We start from the raw sequence: 20690 nt of genomic DNA, 5'->3' as shown, positions 1-20690 counted from the left end.
ATTGCACACAATCTGCTTGCTTCATTCCAGCCTCGAAAAAAGGCAAATAAGCTCTTACAAACACAAATGGAAGTGGCATATTTCAAATTTCAAATATTTGGACTTCTGGCAGTATTTACTCTTTTCCAAACTGCAGTTTTGTTTATTTGTTCTGTTATATAAGTGTTCTACTATAGCGTTGTCATAACTCCAGAACTGCAGGCTTATTTGTAAGATGTAGTGAATTTATTTCTGTAGCTGCAAGTGGTTTGAGAATACACTGCCAGAAAAATAACTGGACAATAAACTGCTAAAGTAATACAGGCTTATTAAGTTAGTAGAAGTCAGATAAGATATTACATTTGTTGTAGACTTACTATTCCTGATGTCAGAGCTGGAAAATTCGTAGAAGGCTGTAGAAGGCTTGACAAACCAATATGCCAGTGACGTACAACCCCACCACGGCTCTACATTCAAAATTAAAGTGATCAGGACCATGACACATATCAACAGTGTTACAGAATTGTATAAAATAAGAATTAGCAATGAAATGTTTATTCACAATTTGTAAGCAATGCTCTAAGTCAGTGCATAAATACAAGTGTGACGTATTTTGATCTGATGCCCTCAATAACTTACTAAATAGTACTACTAAGTGTCATGACAATTGGATAAGCAGTTCTCCGATATATGCAAAAAATATTAGTGCAACATACAGGTAGACAGATGTATGGACAGACAGACACTCTCTATATCCCCAGAATCTGATATTCTTAATATTGTATGCTAAACAATATTACTACCAAGTTTCATGACAATTGGATCAGCGGTTCATCCACGGTGGGGATTTTAGTAAATATATGAGAGATTTCTACAAGTTGTGCTTAGTTTTGATCAAGTCTGAGCTTTTGCTACATGTGGGGTAAATGAAGAAGCCAGTTCAGTCCAGACACTTCAGATTCGCCTACCTAAGCTAAAAGCTACACAGAGCCAGGTAAAGGCAGATAAAGAGAAATCATAATAACTCGACCCCGGCTCAGAATGAATGCAAATGTACAATAGTAACAGAACTGTTAAAAAATCTATTTAAATTGCATTTAAAGATTACAATTTAAGGATTATATACAAACTGAAAATCAAAAAGGAAACCTAATAAACAATTAAAAAAATATACACATCAACTGTTACACATGACAGCAGACAGGCAGTGCACCCTGCTTTAGGGAAGAAGAGTGCAGTCACTGGAAAGTGAGCATTTGACTTTAGTATGACCCTTTTAGAAGGGTTTAGAATTTAGAAATTATTTTTGCAAGATCACCCCGGTACAAAATGCATGATCCAGGAATAAAATACAGGTTTCTCATATCGGAACATGACACTAGACAATGAAGGACCGTATTGATTTATTTATATTCAGTCTGCTGATTTTTTTCTAACTTCCAACCATTTTCTAAATCTTGTATAAAGTTTCCCGCGCTTGTTTTAATTGATCATTTCAGTCTGACTTGCTACATTTGGCATCAAAGGAGAATTTGACTTGGATGAGAAAGGGTTTGCTTTGAAATTTTGCTTCCTATCATGTAATGTGTGTTGCGTTTTCTTTTTTTCTTTTGTAGATTAAAGAAAATGTTGAGTCTACTGAACTGGCGCTTGCCTTCAAAATGAACGATGGAGGGAACACTCTCGGCTTGAAACTTCAACCGGAGAAACAGCCTGTCTTCGCTTTCTTACCTTTGAGAAGTTTTGGGTTCCGCTTTATCATCCAAGGTAAGAGATTTTTCATAATATCACTGCTGTTAATTTCACACTCCGTTTCTTATCACCATATTAAAAAGACTTTGCCAGAATATAATGTCTGTCAATAGGGACAAGCTCCTGATAATATCACTGTGGTTATTATGACACTCTGTCAGTCCTGCCCTGACTCTTCTGCTGCTGTTTCTGCAGGGGACTTTGACATCCCTTCGTCCCGTGAAGATGTTGACCGCGATAGCCCCTGGAACCAGTGGCTTCGCTCTGAAATCGCTTCGCTCTTTCTCCACGCAATGGACACCTTCACAGTAAGTGAACAGATTGTGGGGACTGATGATTAGCAGAGCCTGTAAAGTACAGGACATACAGTGGAGCAGATACACAATATACTGTTATGATGTGTGCTTGTTGCTGAAAAACATAATTGTGATGTGTAGGTGGTTTGTTTGTTCCTTAGCCTGTGATTTTGTGTTGGCGGTACAGTGGAAGATTCAGTTTTAAAATAAAAAAAGCAGCAATAAATCATTATATTTAACTCTCAACAGCACTATGTACTGTATAGGAATGATAACTATATTCCAAACTTGCATGAAATAGTGCTGGCAGATACAGTATATTTGACCAGTTGGTGACAATTACAAAACTTTTAACAGGAGCATCCGGATTTCGAGGGTCTGCAGGGCCTCTGTGAGTTCTTGCAGTTCATTCCTCTTCCAGACGAGATCTTTGATTTCTTCAAGCCTGTTGCTGGGCAGATCATTCAGCTTCTTAAAGGAAAGGCCTGCTTGCCCACTAAGGAAGATCAAGGTTGGTCAAAATAGGTTCCCGTCAATACAGGGTGCATTTTTGGGTAAATCATTTTACATGTAAATCCAGCAGCCTGCTTTCAATAGTGTCATTTCAGGTCAAGTGGACCAAGCTGGGGTTCTTATTCTGTCTTGTTGGAAAGCGCTTGAAATATACTTCAAGGATGTTGTTTGTCTAGTCTAGGCCAGCCCCCAGAAAATGTCAAAGTTGATCGAAATAGGCATTTATACTACTTCAGACACTTTCACACAAGGCAGGGCATGGGTTACACAGCACTTTTGCCTGCCCAGCATGACTCCTGCCCTGGCACTATCACTGTGGTTTATGTATCATCATCAACTGCAAATGGAGGAAACACCTCACCCCGAATTTGGTACACTTGACCTGGAATCTGATAAACTGCTTGAAATATGGACAGTAATATATTTTAAGCGGCGTGTACAAGATGACGCTTTTGTCATTTTAGAAGTCGAGACATTTATTTATTTGAGTTTTACTCCACTTAAAAACGTTTTCGTTTTAAATGTATTGCACCTTCAAGCCGTGTTATTGATTATTAAGTATAATATGCAGCCCTGTAATTACTCACATTTAATAACATGAAACTTTTTTAGATCTGCTTCTATGTCCTGTGGTTTTAGTTTATTCACAAGCACTTCTTTACCAAATAGCAAGTATGTAAGGTGTATGAGTTATAATGATAAGGGTGTTTTTGTTTTTCAGACGGCAATATCGAGTTTAAATTGCCTTCACAAATCGCTGTTTCTCAGGATGTGCTGATCCAAGAGGTGATTTGTCCAGAGCTGCTTCACAGACACCTCAACCTCTCCTACCTGAACCCTGCTGTGCAGTCGGCACTCCCCTCCTCTCTGATTTCAGCGCTAGGTGTGCACAGGCTTACAGGAAGTGACATCGCCACCGTCACCTTTGCCATGGCCAAAGAGATGATTGAGGATAACGGCACATACAATGGTAATGAATATATGATAATACATTAGAAGCTAAAGGTACTGTACAAGGAGAAAGATTATCAGACATCATATTTCTATACTAAACCTTATATGGAAACAGAACTTTTCTGTAATTTTCCAATTGAAAATGTTGGATTAAGGAAAGGTGGTTTCTGGATGTGTTGTAAAAAAATCAGTATAAAATATGAATATAGCTCCCTTAAGTTCTACCCATATAAACAGCATTACAAATGGTTTCAGGAAGTGAGCTATTGGTCTAGGCAGGATCCTACAATATTATACACCCTGAATCAGTGCTACCTGAAGGTTTTTCTTACTCCTTAGTGATATTATTACTTGTCTTCTGTTGAAGATCTTTTGGGTTTTGCTTGTAACTTGTAATTTGTAACATGCTTCCTGGTACCTAATCATTGCAAGTGTTCTTGTTCAAACTCTTGCCTCAATCAGAACATGCGATCTACAGCAAAGATATGCAGCAGTTTTATCTATCGTTTTTATATTTAAAATATGAAGGAATTAATGAAAACCCAGAAGATTTTCAGCACAAATAGTCTGTTGTTAAAGCTATTGGTTAGCACTAACGGTCAATGACAAGAAGGCATCTGTTACTGCAGTATACAGTAGGAATTGTGTTCTTTCAGAGGACTCATTGAAAAAGATTGCAAAACTGCTGGTGTGCAACTTCCGAAGCCTTGAGCAGGACTATGGAGCTGTGGACTGCATGCTGCAGGTCCTGAAATCTATCCCAATCATCCCTCTGGCCGACGGGCGAATGGTGTCTTTGAACGGCCCGGGTGTGTTCTTCCCCCTCTGCGATTCTCAGAATGCTCAAACAGGTACTTCAAGGGTTCATTCCTAATGGCTACTGATTACTTTCATGAAATACAGTATTGGAGAAACCTGAGAAATGGTCTTTGACCATTTATGTTTCATGGAAGAGAAAAGTAGCCAGGATCTTATTTTATATATTATTATTATTATTATTATTTATTTCTTAGCAGACGCCCTTATCCAGGGCGACTTACAATTGTTACAAGATACCACATTATACATTATTTCACATTATACAGATATCACATAATTTTTTTTTTTTTTTACATACAATTACCCATTTATACAGTTGGGTTTTTACTGGAGCAATCTAGGTAAAGTACCTTGCTCAAGGGTACAACAGCAGTGTCCCCCACTAGGGATTGAACCCACAACCCTCCGGTCAAGAGTCCAGAGCCCTAACCACTACTCCAGACTGCTGTTGCTAATGTTCCGACCCTATTGCTCCATGGACAACTCCTAAAAGTAAACCTAAAGACTCAGTTGAGACATGTTCATGCTGTGAAAAGACAGCTGAGCAGATTTAGCAGAGGCCTGATGCCTAAACACCTGGTAATCTCAACACTATATCTGAACAAGGGCACTCTAGAATGGGATTTCAATAGGGCTTATATTTGTATTGTTGCAGGCTGTAGTTAATAATAATGCTACATAGTTCTGACTCACTGTTTAGCTGAAAGGTGATTTGCATGTGGCTTGATTCACTTGAATATTGCAGTCCCTTTATGACAGAAACGATAGATGTGCCTTTTGTAAACGTCACCTAAGCCTATCAAAGAAAGGCTGGTAGGTGTGTTTTTTTTTAGTTACAAACATCTTTTTTCTTAAGAGATTTTTAAATGTGGTGGATATTAAAAAATCATGTTACGATCATGTTTGTTTTAGCCTTGTGTAAGCCAGCTAATGTTTTTTTTTTAAATTATTTATCAGAACATTTATTTATACCACTTACAAAATACAAGAACACTTTAACTCATACAGTGACACTACTTTGACCTTAAATTAATTGTAACTAACAAAATCATTCCATAAAACTTATTCGTCATACACTTTCACTACATAGGTCTTAAACATGCAGTTTTACACGTCTTGTAGCAAACATTCGGTGTTATGTTATTGGCTGCAAAGCATGTCCGTCAATAGGGGAAGCAGCTGACTGGTTAATTACAGGAAAGAATTGAAGGGGTGGGGACAATTTAACTTTCAAGGCTAAATGATCAAAGAAATGCAACATGTACACCTTTAACCAGCTAGAAGGATTAATTATCCTCATGCGAATCAGAGTTTTATGACTTTGGAAGAGAGAGAATAGCAGAGAACAATAACATTGCTTGCAGCATAACTGGGTCTTTTCTTTTTCTTTCTCTTTTGAGATGAAGGCTTGGAGGCACTTTATAAAGATCTAAATACAGTGAATCCTAAATTGCTTGAGTGCCTGGATCCACTGAGCAACTCCCAAGTGAAAGAGCTTCTAAAGAAACTGGACGTGCATGACCTGGAACCAGAGAAGGTCATCCTGGAGCACATACTGCCCATCCTCAAGAATGGACACTGGAAGGTAGCTAATCTGTCTCTCAAGACAGATAAACCAGTTTAATACCTTTTAATAGCAAACCACAAAGGTCTCTCTTTCATGTGAGAAACGGAGGTATCATCCATACATTCAACAGTACTGAATTAGAAATACTAAAAGAACCTAAAATTCAGTGACAGACGTTTTGACTAGAGGTCTTTTTCAAGACACGGAAAGAGAAACTGAGGCAAGGAGACTCAGTTACAGGCCAGTTAAAAAAAACACCCTTTTTATGAGGGACTTAGAGGGAAAATAGCATTTTTAATTAAAACAAGACAGTATATTTATGCTTTGAAAACTATATGAACTGAAAGGTATTTCTTACCTGGTTTTGAATATGTTCCAACATGGTGCATCCATTTGATGGATCTAAATACTGCAACGGAAATCATAAAAAATTAAATAAAAAAAGAATTAAAAAAAAATCTTCCATGACACATCTAATAGTAGTGTATTACTTTCCAAAACAAAACATAAAACTTCATTCAGGGATAAGGCTGGAAGAGTTTAAACAGTAAACTAAATTTAAAAATATTTTCTTTTTACATTTTAATTCTACGTATACCCGCTCTTTCCCCTCCTCAAGAAATATTATTATTTATTATTATTTGTTTATTTAGCAGACGCCTTTATCCAAGGCGACTTACAGAGACTAGGGTGTGTGAACTATGCATCAGCTGCAGTGTCACTTACAACAACGTCTCACCCGAAAGATGGAGCACAAGGAGGTTAAGTGACTTGCTCAGGGTCACACAATGAGTCAGTGGCTGAGGTGGGATTTGAACAGGGGACCTCCTGGTTACAAGCCCTTTTCTTTAACCACTGGACCACACAGCCTCCTTATTTTTACTTCCTGTGCGCCTTAGACTTGCCCCACCTCTCCTCCAGTCCACCACGTGATTAATCTTTAGCTAGTCAGAGAAGACTGGTAGAACGCAGCATGCAAGCATAATACATATAGATGTTGTTCGAGTCAGTAAAAATTTGAGAGAAGTCCTTTCTGGGCCCATTTTGAAAAAGTTGAGGACAATACTGTAAAATGCACAGTTTGTTCAAACTTGCTAAGTTATCGTGGCGGTTCCACGGGTGTAATGCTCAGTCGTCTCCGGTTGAAACATCCTCACTACCAGCTAGATGAAGACTCTGCCCAAGCACGTCAGCCGGGATAACACCATTTGCACACAATCGCTTTTGTGATCCCGTAAGGGCAGATAAAATATCTGATCTAGTAGCAGAGGTGATTGCGATAGACTGTTTACCAGTTCGAATTGTGGAAGGACAAGGTTTTAGTTGTCTTCTGTATTTTATTGAGCCTGACTACAAGCTGCCTTCCCTCCCCTCGTGATATGTAGAACACATCGACTTTACGATACTGTGAAGGCTAACCTGCAAGATGCACTGAATAAAGCTCTGCATGTAAGCTTAGCAGCAGACTGCTGATTTATACATTGTGCCCATCAGTATTGACCATATATATGTCAATATTAAATTGAGTTAAAATAAAGCTATTAACATTGGAATACAAGTCACAAGAGTACTTTTATTAAATATGGATGTTATGAATCATTTAAACGGTAAACAATCAGATATTTAAACACTTTACGCGTATATTAATTTAAACATAGATTTACAGCATTATTCAGAGAGAAGGTTATTTTTTTATTTGAATGACGGTGGTATAAATATCCTCTAGTGTTCAAAATTGACTCTGTTGTGTTGTTTTTCATACATAGGCATGCTCACTACATTATTATTTTTTCAGGAAAAGCCAGAAGACATTGTGATCAGCTATGTGGTGTTCATTAAACAGCATTCTAGCACTCGGGGCCTCTCAAAACTGAAGACTTTCTTCCCAGTTCTCACAAACAAAGGCTTTGTCTGTCCTTATGAGCACAAGGTCCAGTTTTCAAAGGAGTATGGGAACATCGATTTGCCATCAAAACTCCCAGGTAACTAAGGAAACAATCGATTTCTGGCCTACCAAAATAATAGCTTCAACTGGGCTGTGGTGCTGGGGGCTGGGATATGTGTTGCCTGTTTATATTCTAACCACAATTGAGACTACCTCTGGAGGTGGTTTTGAGTCTGGTTCTCAAATACATTTCGAAACATACTGTAGTGTGGTGTCATCCAGTTTAAATCAGTAGGTTAAAATGCATAGACTGACACTCGCTTAGTAAATATATCTATGTTAATCCAAATGAGGTTTTCCCCCCAGGGGTGATTTTATAGACCCACTTAACATTACTACATTCAATACAAATACAGTGCAATGTTTTTAAAATCCACCACTGTCTGGATCATTAAACTAGCCCCCTTTGGTGAAACAGAACCCTTGTTTTATGTTTGACTTCTTATATACCACCAGCAGCAGCACAGTATAGTAAAGCTGTGCTTCCCCTTTGTTGTTTCAGGAGTGGACTGGGTGTTGCTGCACCCCTGCTATTTAAGAGCAGATGCAGATTTGAGTGGCTGGAGGGAACTCTTCAGTGTCCTAGGAGTGCAGGACCTGCTGATCTTCAGAAAGGAGAAACGATCCCTTACGAAAAAGGAACTGGTACGCCATCTGGCCCTCATCTCTATTTTATCACACTTGCCTCAGACTGCTGCCACTTTTAAACATGTAATCTTCTCTGTTTAGATTACAACTAATAAGGATTTCGAAAATGCGCAAATTAAAACTAGCACCTGTATCATAAGTCTGTATCATTTATCTCTGGTTTGTTTTACTTACATACTGACTCCTGACTTTCTGCTCCATTATTAAACAGTGTTTGCAGTCCTTTTTACCTATAGATGTGCAGAATGTCAGAAGTTCTCTGAATGCTTTGTACTCCAGCACATGAACCAAGTACCTGATTTATATTCTACATGTCTGGAAGACTATTATGTTCATCTCGGTATATGTGAGGTACTGTTTGTTAACCAGTTCTAAGGTAAACTTTGCTGTTTACATACCAGCAGGTACAAAGTGTAAATGTGGCAGCTTTAATTGTGGAAGTTAAAGTTTAAACCAGTTTTATGAACACGTACAATTGCAGCCATTAATTTCAGACTGATAGCCAAGCCCATATTTCCAGTTCAAGGTAACACTCGTCCAACTGTGATGAAATTTTATACGAGTCAAAGATCGCGGTGACCTGGTTGGTTGGCCAATGAAGGCAATATCTTCAGGACTGCTTGTCCAGATTTGATAATAGACAATTGTTAGAATAAGACATTTTACATACTACGAATGTAGCATACACTGCTTTACTTTAATAATTTGCTGAGCTCTTGATGGCTATATAATTTGATTAAACCATGCATGTGCATTTCTGATGACATCCTGTTCTGCATGCTCTGGTTATAGGACTGAGAATAGGATGGCTTAAGCGGTGACGTCAGACCCGGAACAGAAACACACAACAAGCAGTACTGGGGTTGAAACTGAGATGCTATGGTGCTCAGCTTTTAATAAATCAAAACAAATAGACCAACACAGTGGACGAACACTAAACAAACAAGTACAGTGCTGAGGTGGTTTAGCACCAGTAGCAATTGTTATATTATTTATTATTTTTCCTCCTCTCTACACCTGTTCTCCACTCACGAACACACAACCCCGACCTTTTATGCACGTGAAGTGATTGTGCAATCCTAAGTCACTCGTGCTGCACAGCCCCATTATATCCCGTGCACCAATATATTTATACACCAACATATAACACCACACGCAACATATAACACAACATGCGCACAGGAGTGGGGCACACTGCCACATATCTCCCCACTTGTGCGCAGCACACATGGCCTCAACGGCCACCTCCCCACTTAAAATCCCAAAAGTCCAGCTCAAAGTCTTGGCCAGGAAAGGAGGCTTGAATGGGCCCATTGCAGGCTCGGCAGCCCTAGGCAGTGCAGGCTCGGCAGCCCTAGGCGGTGCAGGCATGGTAGCCCCAGGCGGTGCGGGTCAGGCAGCCCCAGGCGGTGCGGGACAGGCAGCCCCAGGCGGTGCGTGACAGGCATCGGGAACTGATGCAGCTCTCCCTCGGTCACGGGGAACTGGTGTGGCGCTCTCTCTATTTTTGCCTCCAAATAGACGAGGACCATCTTAACCACCTCCTCTTGTGTTTAGACTGTGCCCTCGCTCCAAAAATCCGGTCCCGCTATCTGACTGCATCTTCTGTTATTTTATTTAATTTATTTATTTTCCCTTCCTCCACTCTTCTCACACCAATCCAAAAAATAATAACAAAAATATAGTCGCAGTACTCTGGTCTGACTCCTGGAGGCGCTGTATCTTACTTCTGGACACCAATCAATCAATCAATCTTTATTTTATATAGCGCCTTTCATAATGGACCACTATCACAAAGCGCTTTTCAAGATGCAGTAATTACAAGAAAATACATAATACTTTAAATACAGAGAAATGCATAATACATGATATACAGTAAGAAAAATGCATAATACATTAAATACAGTGGAAAGTGCATAACACGTGATAGTAGTATAATACATGAAAAAGTAACAGCAACACGGCAGCTAATGGCAGATATCAGGCTTAAAGAGCATGGAGCATAAGAGCACCATATGTGAATAGGATGGCTTGAGTGGCGACGTCAGACCCGGAACAGAAACACACAACAGGCAGTACTGGGGTTGAAACTGAGACGCTACGGCACTCAGCTTTTAATAAATCAAAATAAAAGGCTTGAACAAAACACAGAACACTGAACAAACAAAATGGCGCGATGGTCAAAGCAAATAGACAAACACAGTGGACGAACACTAAACAAGCAAGTACAGTGCTGAGGTGGTTTAGCACCAGTAGCAATTGTTATTTATTATTTTTCCTCCTCTCTACACCTGTTCTCCACTCACAAACACACAACCCCGAGTGAGTGAAACCTTTTATTCTGCTGTACCGAGACTCGATTGCTAATCAATCATTCAATTGGAATCTCGGTACACTCGGTGAACTAATCTGTGCACTCCCCGTACTCACATATTAATACACATTTTATCTGCACGTGAAGTGATTGTGCAATCCTCGTGCCTAAATACAACTATATATTTTAAATCACTCTTGCTCCACAGCCTCATTATATCTATATATATATATATATATATATATATATATATATATATATATATATACACAGACGTGCTCAAATTTGTTGGTACCCCTCCACAAAAAACGAAGAATGCACAATTTTCTCTGAAATAACTTGAAACTGACAAAAGTAATTGGCATCCACCATTGTTTATTCCATATTTAATAGAAATCAGACTTTGCTTTTGATTTTGTATTCAACATAATATTGTAAATAATAAAACAAATGAAAATGGCATGGACAAAAATGATGGGACCGCTAACCTAATATTTTGTTGCACAACCTTTAGAGGCAATCACTGCAATCAAACGTGTTCTGTATCACTCAATGAGACTTCTGCACCTGTTAACAGGTAGTTTGGCCCACTCTTCCTGAGCAAACTGCTCCACCTGTCTCAGGTCTGATGGGTGCCTTCTCCAGGCTGCAAGTTTCAGCTCTTTCCATATATGTTCGATAGGATTCAGATCAGGACTCATAGAAAGCCACTTCAGAATAGTCCAATGTTTTGTTCTTATCCATTCTTGGGTGCTTTTAGCTGTGTGTTTTGGGTCATTATCCTGTTGGAGGACCCAAGACCTGCGACTGAGACAGAGCTTTCTGACACTGGGCAGTACGTTTCGCTCCAGAATACCTTGATAGTCTTGAGATTTCATTGTGCCCTGCACAGATTCAAGGCACCCTGTGCCAGGCGCAGCAAAGCAGCCCCAAAACATAACCGAGCCTCCTCCATGTTTCACTGCAGGTATGGTGTTCTTTTCTTTGAAAGCTTCATTTTTTCGTCTGTGAACATAGAGCTGATGTGACTTGCCAAAAAGCTCCAGTTTTGACTCATCTGTCCAAAGGACATTCTCCCAGAAGGATTGTGGCTTGTCAATATGCATTTTAGCAAATTCCAGTCTGGCTTTTTTATGGTTTTCTTTCAAAAGTGGAGTCCTCCTGGGTCTTCTTCCATGGAGCCCACTTTCGCTCAAAAAGCCCTTCACCTTGGAGTTCAGCTTGTATCTCTTTGGCAGTTATCCTTGGTTCTTTTTCTACCATTCGCACTATCCTTCTGTTCAATCTGGGGTCGATTTTCCTCTTGCGGCCGTGCCCAGGGAGGTTGGCTACAGTTCCATGGACCTTAAACTTCTTAATAATATTTGCAACTGTTGTCACAGGAACATCAAGCTGCTTGGAGATGGTCTTGTAGCCTTTACCTTTACCATGCTTGTCTATTATTTTCTTTCTGATCTCCTCAGACAACTCTCTCCTTTGCTTTCTCTGGTCCATGTTCACTGTGGTGCACACAATGATACCAAACAGCACAGTGACTACTTTTCTCCATTTAAATAGGCTGAATGACTGATTACAAGATTGGAGACATGTGTGATACTAATTAAAGAAACTAATTAGTTTGAAATATCACTATAATCCAATTATTTATTATCTTTTCTAAGGGGTACCAACAAATGTGTCCAGGCCATTTTAGAATATCTTTGTAGAATAAGCAATAATTCATCTCTTTTCACAGCTTCTTTGCTTTATTCTATGACATACCAAAGGCATGCAAGTATACATGATAAAATAGCTTTTAATTTCATCACTTTTCAGGAGGAATGAAGCATTATTTCAATGAGCTGTAAGGGTACCAACAAATTTGAGCACGTCTGTATATATATATATATATATATATATATATATATATATATATGTATATATACATACACATACACAACATTAACACCACACGCAACATATAACGCAACATACGCACAAGGGCGGGGCGCACTCCCACAAGGACACATTGACCTACATTTTCAGAGTTCTGATGCGTGTAATGTGCTTTTCATAGCCTTAGTGGGGCTACTGTATGTGTGGTACAGAGAACAGGTTTGGAAATAAAATAGAAACATCTGCAATAGCAAGAACACACTGTATGACTGATTCACATGTTCCATTTTTGCGTTTTGTTCATGATAAGCAAGAAAGTAAATCTAACAGGCATTGATAGAGGGCTGATGTTAGGCGTTCGAGTGGCATTTATATTCAGGCTGTGTGTCTCAGCAGTCTACAGTTAAGGAAGCTGTAGATTCAGTCCCCGGCCTCCATTGACTGTAATGAGTACTCTAGGGCTGCCTGACTGGCTACATGCCCACAGGTCTACCTTGTTTGCCGGAGGAGAGTCACCAAAGGGACTGGTGTTTTACCTCTGATCCCTATAGTGGCGGTAGTATAGGAGACATGCACTGCAGTGTATTAGCCTCCTGAAACTTTATACACAGTGCTAATGAGCTTCCACACCTGCAGCAATAATTAGACCAAATCTGCTTAATCCTGAATTTGCTGCATGTTTTCAAGGCTTCAGTAACTGTTATTTCAAACCAGTTATCAAAAGCTTCTAGTATCTGCTGTGAAAATGCGCTGTTCCTCAGATGATATTGTTATCCAAATGGCATCCTTGACATGTATTCTGTGTTGTACATCGTTCAAGGTCGTTTAGGCAGCAGCAGCACAAACCATCTCTAACCATCTCAAAATGCCCTCAGTCATGCAGTCACACTGCTAAACGTGTAATTACTGCCATGTAATTATAGTACAGCCCAGGGCGAAACTTCACAATTCAATTTGATGCACTTTACTGTATGCTGCTCTAGCCACTGCTGAGCTCACATACTGTCCTTTTTTAAAACGCACAGCAAGGAACAGTAAACTTAAATATCCAAAGCGTCGCATAAATGGAAAAACGAAGCAGCATCACCTGGTAACCTCAGGAATGATTACACTTGGCCAGCATTTGGCTCATGTTTTCTAATGCTGGTCGAGTGTAAATATTCCCTTGGCAACCAGGCGCTGTTAATTGATTAGGCCATTAACATGCTGTACTGTTTAATCACTGCATTCCCCATTTGCAAGTCCGTTTCAGCTGATGACTCATTGCTATAGTAGGTTCATACATTGCTGTGCTTATTATCCTCTGCTGATATACTATGTCATGGACATAGGTATTGCATTAATGTACCAGGAATGGCCAGGTACCCCCCCAGAACAATTTAAACACCTGCAAACCCTTTACAACCATTACTGGGTATGTCAGGTTTACATGCTTACACAAAATAATACAGAAAGCATGTGGTTAGTGAACATTTGGAATCTGAGAAACCGGCAAATAAACAAGCAACACGTTTCAAATTGAGGCGTGTTAGAACTGTACACTTCAGTTTGATTTATTACAATGTTTCCAGCTCATTCCTCAAACTAATACAGATCCAAGCAGATTCAGCTTAAAAAAATGTTGGATTTGAAGCCACGTTGTGTAATCTTGATATTTCTGAAATCTTTGAAACTGTATCAAAGATTCATCCTAATATTTATTCTTTAGCGTTTTGAGATTTTGCCATTTAAAACCATTTGTATGGTTGGACAGCACAATTAAGCTTTTCTGTGCTGAAAAACAGTAATGGATTTTAATTTTGCCTCAGCAGGGGTCATGGGCGAATCACTTTAAAACTGGAATGAAAGCTGTTTTTATAGTGTTTTAGAAGAGGCCACAATGCATCAAGCAGTTAATGCTTTTGTCTAAGTCCTGCTCTATTACTCGCTCCCCCTTCCCCCGTCTCTGCTGATGATTCAGTGTTATGTCGTATCTGTGACTGATTAGGGCAGTTCTGAGGGCTGCTTGAGATAAACTCAGCTTTAATTTCACTCAGAGCATGTGCCAACGAGATAATCCTGGCTGGGGCTGTACAGTGAAGGTTTATTAAATTGATTCTGAGGCGCAGATGGTCCATTGTTTGTATTGGGGCTTTGTATGCACACATCACAGAAAAAAATGCTAAATATGACTATTTTGATTTATGAAAGTATTTCTTGTTTTTTGCACTGTTAAGAAAGTACATCTTGCATATAGCAAAGTAAATAAATAAATACAAAGTTCATGAGTGTCTCTTACTATAACAGAAATAATTTCACACTGTGAGCAGATAGAACTGCTCAGCTTCGCTTTGTGGATCTCTCGTTCGAACTGAAGAAGATCGTTTAATAAGAGACACCCTACACAACGTATTAACTTATATTATGTCATAGATTTATAATTAACTGTTGTATGTGTTGTTATAACTTACGAATCACAAGCTGTTGTGTCTGTATGACCTACAAGATGGTGCAGTGACTGAATTTATCGTGACAAAGAGATGCTTTATATTGTTCACCAAGATATACATGTCTAGTTATCTTGGTTTTGATTCTGTTTTAGGCTACTAGTCCATGGGCGTTCGATAATGAATTCTGGCAAAAGACCACGGACGATATTTATGTGATCGAAGACTGTGAATGCGAGGAGTTTCATTCCCTCGTTACAGCGGACCATCTTTCAGAAAAGAAGAAACTCGGACAAAGAGAAGAGCTTCTAAGTTTGCTCGATAGAAACTGGGATACTGGGTAAGCTAATAGTTAGGCTTGATGTTTTCAAGTTTTATTTTTGATCACATGACGCCCCTTTAAACTTATTTTGAGCCGATTCTGTTTCCTAATTAAACTCAGAAAAAGCTGTTCATTACAAAACAATGTAACTTGTTTTTACCTTCATATCTTGACTGAGCCTGATACTGTTTCGCTTAATTTTTATTTAGAACAGACGTGGCAAATTACGTTAATTGCTCATTGCTGATCCTAATTGCATTTCATTCTTGGCCGTCTAGTTTATCGTTGTGCTTTTGTTATTTTCACTCACTCACTCGAGTTGACCTGACAGATTTTCTTTTCAGCATAAAATACCCTGTACGGAGTGTACGCTAATGTCCATCATTTAACATCTCGATTTTGTAGGAAACCAAAAAAATATATATATTAAACCCAGTCTTTAATTAGTCGTTTTCTCTTTATGCAGAGACCTCTTAACAACCACTAATTAACATTTAAAAGGAGGTAGAGATTTGGAAAATAAAAACCGAGAAGTTCAAGCCCTACTAATAGTCAAATATACTTTGAAAAAAGATGTTTAAACTAGTTTTGGGGGGGGGGGGGTACAAAATGAGATACAGTAAAACAAAAACTGAAAAATGAGAACACACAGACACACCTATGAAATACACAACCGTAGAAATGTAGGGTGATTGGCTGGGGCTAATTCACCTCATTTTACTTCGGTGATCTCGATTAGTCAGGTGGCAGACTAGTCAGACGGAGCATTGACTCCAGGTTCAGTGACTTGGCAAAATCAGTTGCTAAGGTTCGGCACGTGGTTCGCTTGACACTCCTCCTGATCAGTAAGTGTGTTGTTGCGAGGAGGTGACATTCAAATTGGGCAGCTCAAACTGGGCGTGGTGTGCAGGGTGAATCCTACAGTCCAGGTTAGTGTAATGGCTGTGCAAAGTCATTGGTCATCTGGGGATTCCAGAAGAAGCATCACAGTTCTCCTGAGATGTTGTGGGGAACTGCTGAACTGAGGGAACATAATCAGAAAAACAGGGGGAAAATAATTGGCCACTCTAAATTATTATTAATATATATATATATATATATATATATTAAATAAAAACTAAGACATGCTACTGTGTTGTGTTTGTCTTCCAGTGACAGATATTCTCAGTACCAAAGCGCTCAAGTATTTGACAGCCAAGGACGGAAGTTGAGAGACACCAAATCATCTTTTGCCTTGTACCTCACAACATTGCCATGGGTGCCAGCTTATAAAATGGAGGCTGCAAACAGCAGACCTACAGTGGAGTTCCTGTGTCCCAACAATGTGTTCCTGAAATCTTCTGAGCTTTACAAGCTGTTGGGAGATCACGTCAGCTATGTCTCAATCCAACTAAGCCCAAGTGAATTTTCTGGTTCTGTCGGTAAGCAAGATTATATGATGCCAGCTATGATGTAACCAGGAGGTCCCCGGTTCAAATCCCGGCTCACTCACTGTGTGACCCTGAGCAAGTCACTTCACCTCTTTGTGCTCCGTCTTTCGGGTGAGACGTAGTTGTAAGTGACTCTGCAGCTGATGCATAGTTCACACACCCTAGTCTCTGTAAGTCGCCTTGGATAAAGGCATCTGCTAAATAAACAAATAATAATTAACCTGTCCCTTTGCAACACTGCCCCTAGTGGACTCTGTGATATTTAATTCCTGTACCAAGTTGCTCCTTTAAGTAAATATTTTAGGTACAAATTCAATGCTATGACCTGTAAGCATGTCTTGTATTCCAGAATATAAGAACTGTTTTATTAGTAATCAATCTGTCTTTTCAGGCATCAAGTCTTCCATTTCTGTGGAAGAAGTTATAACACTCTTTAAGTCGTGGTGCTGTAAAAACACAGAAGGGAATCCTGGAGAACTTGAAGGAGCTGATTTTATAACCACTGTAGATCACATTTATAATGTCTATCTGTACCTCTATGAGAACTGCAAGCCCCAGCAACTAAAAACGTGTTTCCAGCAAATGCCAGCTGTGTTTGTGGAGTATGAAAGGTATTTGAAAAGCAATATTCTACTTAGGGGTAATTTTTGTGTTTTGTTATCTGGTCATTTTAAATAACATTTTAAAGTGCAAACATATATCCTCTGAATAAGTCATATAAGTAGTACCAGATACCACAAAAGATATGCACATTATGGTAAAGATTTCTATTTTTTTCTCTCTTGTAATCTTCTCAATACCGCTCATTTCACAAAGGGACGTAGTCGACAGTTGTTAAAAGGAAAAACAATTGTAAAAGTTTGTTTTATTTTTTTTAGGCTTTGTGAGACCTATACTGCTGCTTTTTCTTTGACTTGTTTTCAATGTCGACTGCTTTCCTTCTTGGAACCTTTTGAAGTTAAATGCTGTGAACCAGGAAGCGTAACACTGAAATATCTGCTGTAATAGCACTGAAAAAAATGACAATTAAAAAAAAAAAAATCATTCACTTTTGCCATAATGTGTTAATCTTTCATGTAGGAATATGTGATACAGGTTTGCAGTATTGAAAGAGTTAATATAATAAAACTAACACAAACAATGTATTCATTAATCTGCTGCTACTGTTGTTTTAGTAACGTAACAAAACAATCTGTCAGATATTGCATTGGCTCAGAACACAAACCTGTCAGCACGCTGTTTTGAGAGAATAATTGTGAATTAAACTTCACTTCATTTTGCAGGAAGGAAGAATTTACCTCCGGCAGGTTCTACTTCATGAAAGAAGTGTGCTGGACTGACCCGACGAGAATGTTTCAGAGGTACAGGGACCTGGTCAGGCAGGCCGAAGGATCAGTACAAGAGCCTCATGTTCTTGCTCCATTTTACAAACAGTTGAACAATATGAAGGATTTGTTCTTAAAGGTGAGCTTCCTTGTTAGAGAGCCATTTCCAAACTATCAGTTCAAGTACATGTCTCATGGGTTACGGCTTCAACAAAAAACAGAGAACTGATGTTTCATGTGTCTGAGCAGTATTACAATAGTAATACTAGTCAAAGCCTTATTTTGTCTTGATTTCAAAAGAACATTGTGTTCCCTAGCAACACAACCCCTGGTTCAAAACACACACTTCAAGATGGCGGTCACACTTGTTATACAATAGCAAGTTTGTACGTATGTTACATTGATACATTTTCTGGTTTTGTAATGTAATTAAATTTCTCGTTTAATTCCAGGCTTTAAACATTGAAGTTATTCCCTCTATGAAGCAGTATGTAGACCTTCTTGAATTGATTTGCAATAAGTGGTCTTTGCCCACCAGCGAAATTCTACAGGATGTTTCTGTCATTTATGCAATATTAGGTGAGTTATGTGTTAAAGGCACAGTCTGTTACATGAGCTGCTTCCTATATGGTAGCTTGTCGTGTTCATTATTAGGGTCCTCAAAAACAGGGAACCTTTATGCACTGTCCATGTGTCTGTCCGTCTGTCACTCTACATGGTGAAAACAATAATTGCTTTGATTTTTGCACCAATCTTATTGTACAGTCCCAGCCTCCTCTAGACCAGTGGTGCGCAAAGTGTGGGAGTGTGGCCCCCTGGGGGTCGAGGAGAGTCAGTAAGGGGGGCGTGTTTTTATTTATTTTTTATGTATAAAGGATAGAACATCTGAAATAAATACATCATAAATGACAGCTAATTAGTCCAGGTTCATACCTTTTTAAATGAGCCATTAACGATCACTCTAGGACTTGTAGAACTGGAGAAATCATGTTTGAAGAGGTGAGTGTCAGTGAAACTGCACTGAACAGAGCCGACATGGCTCCATGTGTGGTGCGCGAAGTGAAAAAAAAAACACTAATATTTGAACAGGTGTGTTTTTCCAGATTTAATGTAAATCGCATATTTTTCCTAGATTTAACCAAAAAAAGGCCAGATTTAGCTAAATACATAAATGTTAACAAAGTCATTCTTCAAAGTTTTGAAATCTGTACCAAAAAAAAAAAATGGGCATTGTATGCAGAGGAGGAAGGGAAGCAGAGAGATTGGCTATTGGGAGTGTAAGGGCAACTCTGCAGCATACAATGCCAAATCAAACACTTCAAAGGATGGGAGCTCTTTTGCATGTTAGCTTCAGATTTAGCTGGCAAAATAAATACAGATGAACCCACTTTATATCATGATTGCCGTGCAGGCATAATTTGTGATACAAAGCAGGTTATGATATAAACTGGGTTTCACATTTGCCTATGACAGCACATTACGAGTGCAAGAAAGAAAGTGAACGGTGAATTAAAGAGCAGTGTTTTAATACTGTACGTTTAGTCATTCGTTACATTTAAACAAATGCATATTTACTACAGGACAAATACGTTTTGTATCATTAACTGGAATGAAACCGTTTGTGTATACAGTGGCTCTCAAAAGTATTCACCCCCCCTTGGACTTTTTCACATTTTACTGAGTTACAACATGGAATCAAAATGGATTGAATTAGGAGTTTTTGCCACTGATCAACACAAAAAAAGTCCATAATGTCAAAGTGAAAAATTAAATCTACAAATTGTTCTAAATTAATTACAAATACAAAACAGAAAATAATTGATTGCATAAGTATTCAACCCCTTGAGTCAATATTTGGTAGAGGCACCTTTGGCAGCAATTAGAGCCATGAGTCTATAAGTCTCTACCAGCTTTGCACATCTGGACCCTGCAATTTTTGCCCATTCTTCTTTACAAAATTGCTCAAGCTCCATCAAGTTGGATGGGGACCTTTGGTGAACAGCAATTTTCCACGTATTCTCAATTGGATTGAGGTCCGGGCTTTGACTGGGCCACTCCAGGACATTGACCTTTTTGTTTTTAAGCCACTCCAGTGTGGCTTTGGCTGTATGTTTGGAGACACTGTCCTGCTGGAAGATGAATCTTCTCCCAAGTCCCAGGTCTCTTGCAGACTTCAGCAGGTTTTACTCCAGGATTTCTCTGCTGCATCCATTTTGCCCTCTATCTTCACAAGCTTTCCAGGCCCTGATGCAGAGAAGCATCCCCATAGCATGATGCTGCCACCACCATGCTTCACGGTAGGGATGGTGTTCTCAGGATGATGTGCGGTGTCAGGCTTGCGCCAAACAGCGCTTAGCGTTGAGGCCAAAAAGCTCTATTATGGTCTCATCAGACCATAGAATCTTCTTCCACTTGGTCTCAGAGTCTCCCACATGCCTTCTGGCAAACTCTAGCCGAGATTTGATGTGAGTTTTTTTCAACAATGGCTTTCTTTTTGCCACTCTCCCATAAAGGCCAGTTTTGTG

At 39.2% G+C, this 20690-nt stretch overlaps 1 protein-coding gene across 4 annotated transcripts in view; it reads left to right on the top strand.

Moving 5' to 3' along the window:
• LOC117424580 (uncharacterized) overlaps window positions 1-20690 on the top strand; it is a 92490-nt gene that overhangs the window by 49926 nt on the left and 21874 nt on the right. For all 4 annotated transcript variants that reach the window (XM_058992464.1, XM_034041057.3, XM_034928400.2 and 1 more), the window contains 13 exons: window positions 1596-1746; window positions 1927-2039; window positions 2385-2538; window positions 3262-3510; window positions 4151-4345; window positions 5714-5898; window positions 7676-7862; window positions 8328-8470; window positions 15244-15428; window positions 16563-16831; window positions 17232-17451; window positions 18124-18304; window positions 18618-18744. In XM_058992464.1, the coding sequence (XP_058848447.1) occupies window positions 1596-1746; window positions 1927-2039; window positions 2385-2538; window positions 3262-3510; window positions 4151-4345; window positions 5714-5898; window positions 7676-7862; window positions 8328-8470; window positions 15244-15428; window positions 16563-16831; window positions 17232-17451; window positions 18124-18304; window positions 18618-18744 (2359 nt within the window). The remainder of the gene's footprint in view (window positions 1-1595; window positions 1747-1926; window positions 2040-2384; window positions 2539-3261; window positions 3511-4150; window positions 4346-5713; window positions 5899-7675; window positions 7863-8327; window positions 8471-15243; window positions 15429-16562; window positions 16832-17231; window positions 17452-18123; window positions 18305-18617; window positions 18745-20690) is intronic.

The sequence above is a fragment of the Acipenser ruthenus genome, chromosome 19, assembly GCF_902713425.1.
Source record: "Acipenser ruthenus chromosome 19, fAciRut3.2 maternal haplotype, whole genome shotgun sequence".
NCBI lineage: Eukaryota > Metazoa > Chordata > Actinopteri > Acipenseriformes > Acipenseridae > Acipenser > Acipenser ruthenus.
Note: the sequence above shows the minus strand (reverse complement) of the source record. Positions and strands in the feature narration are given on the sequence as shown.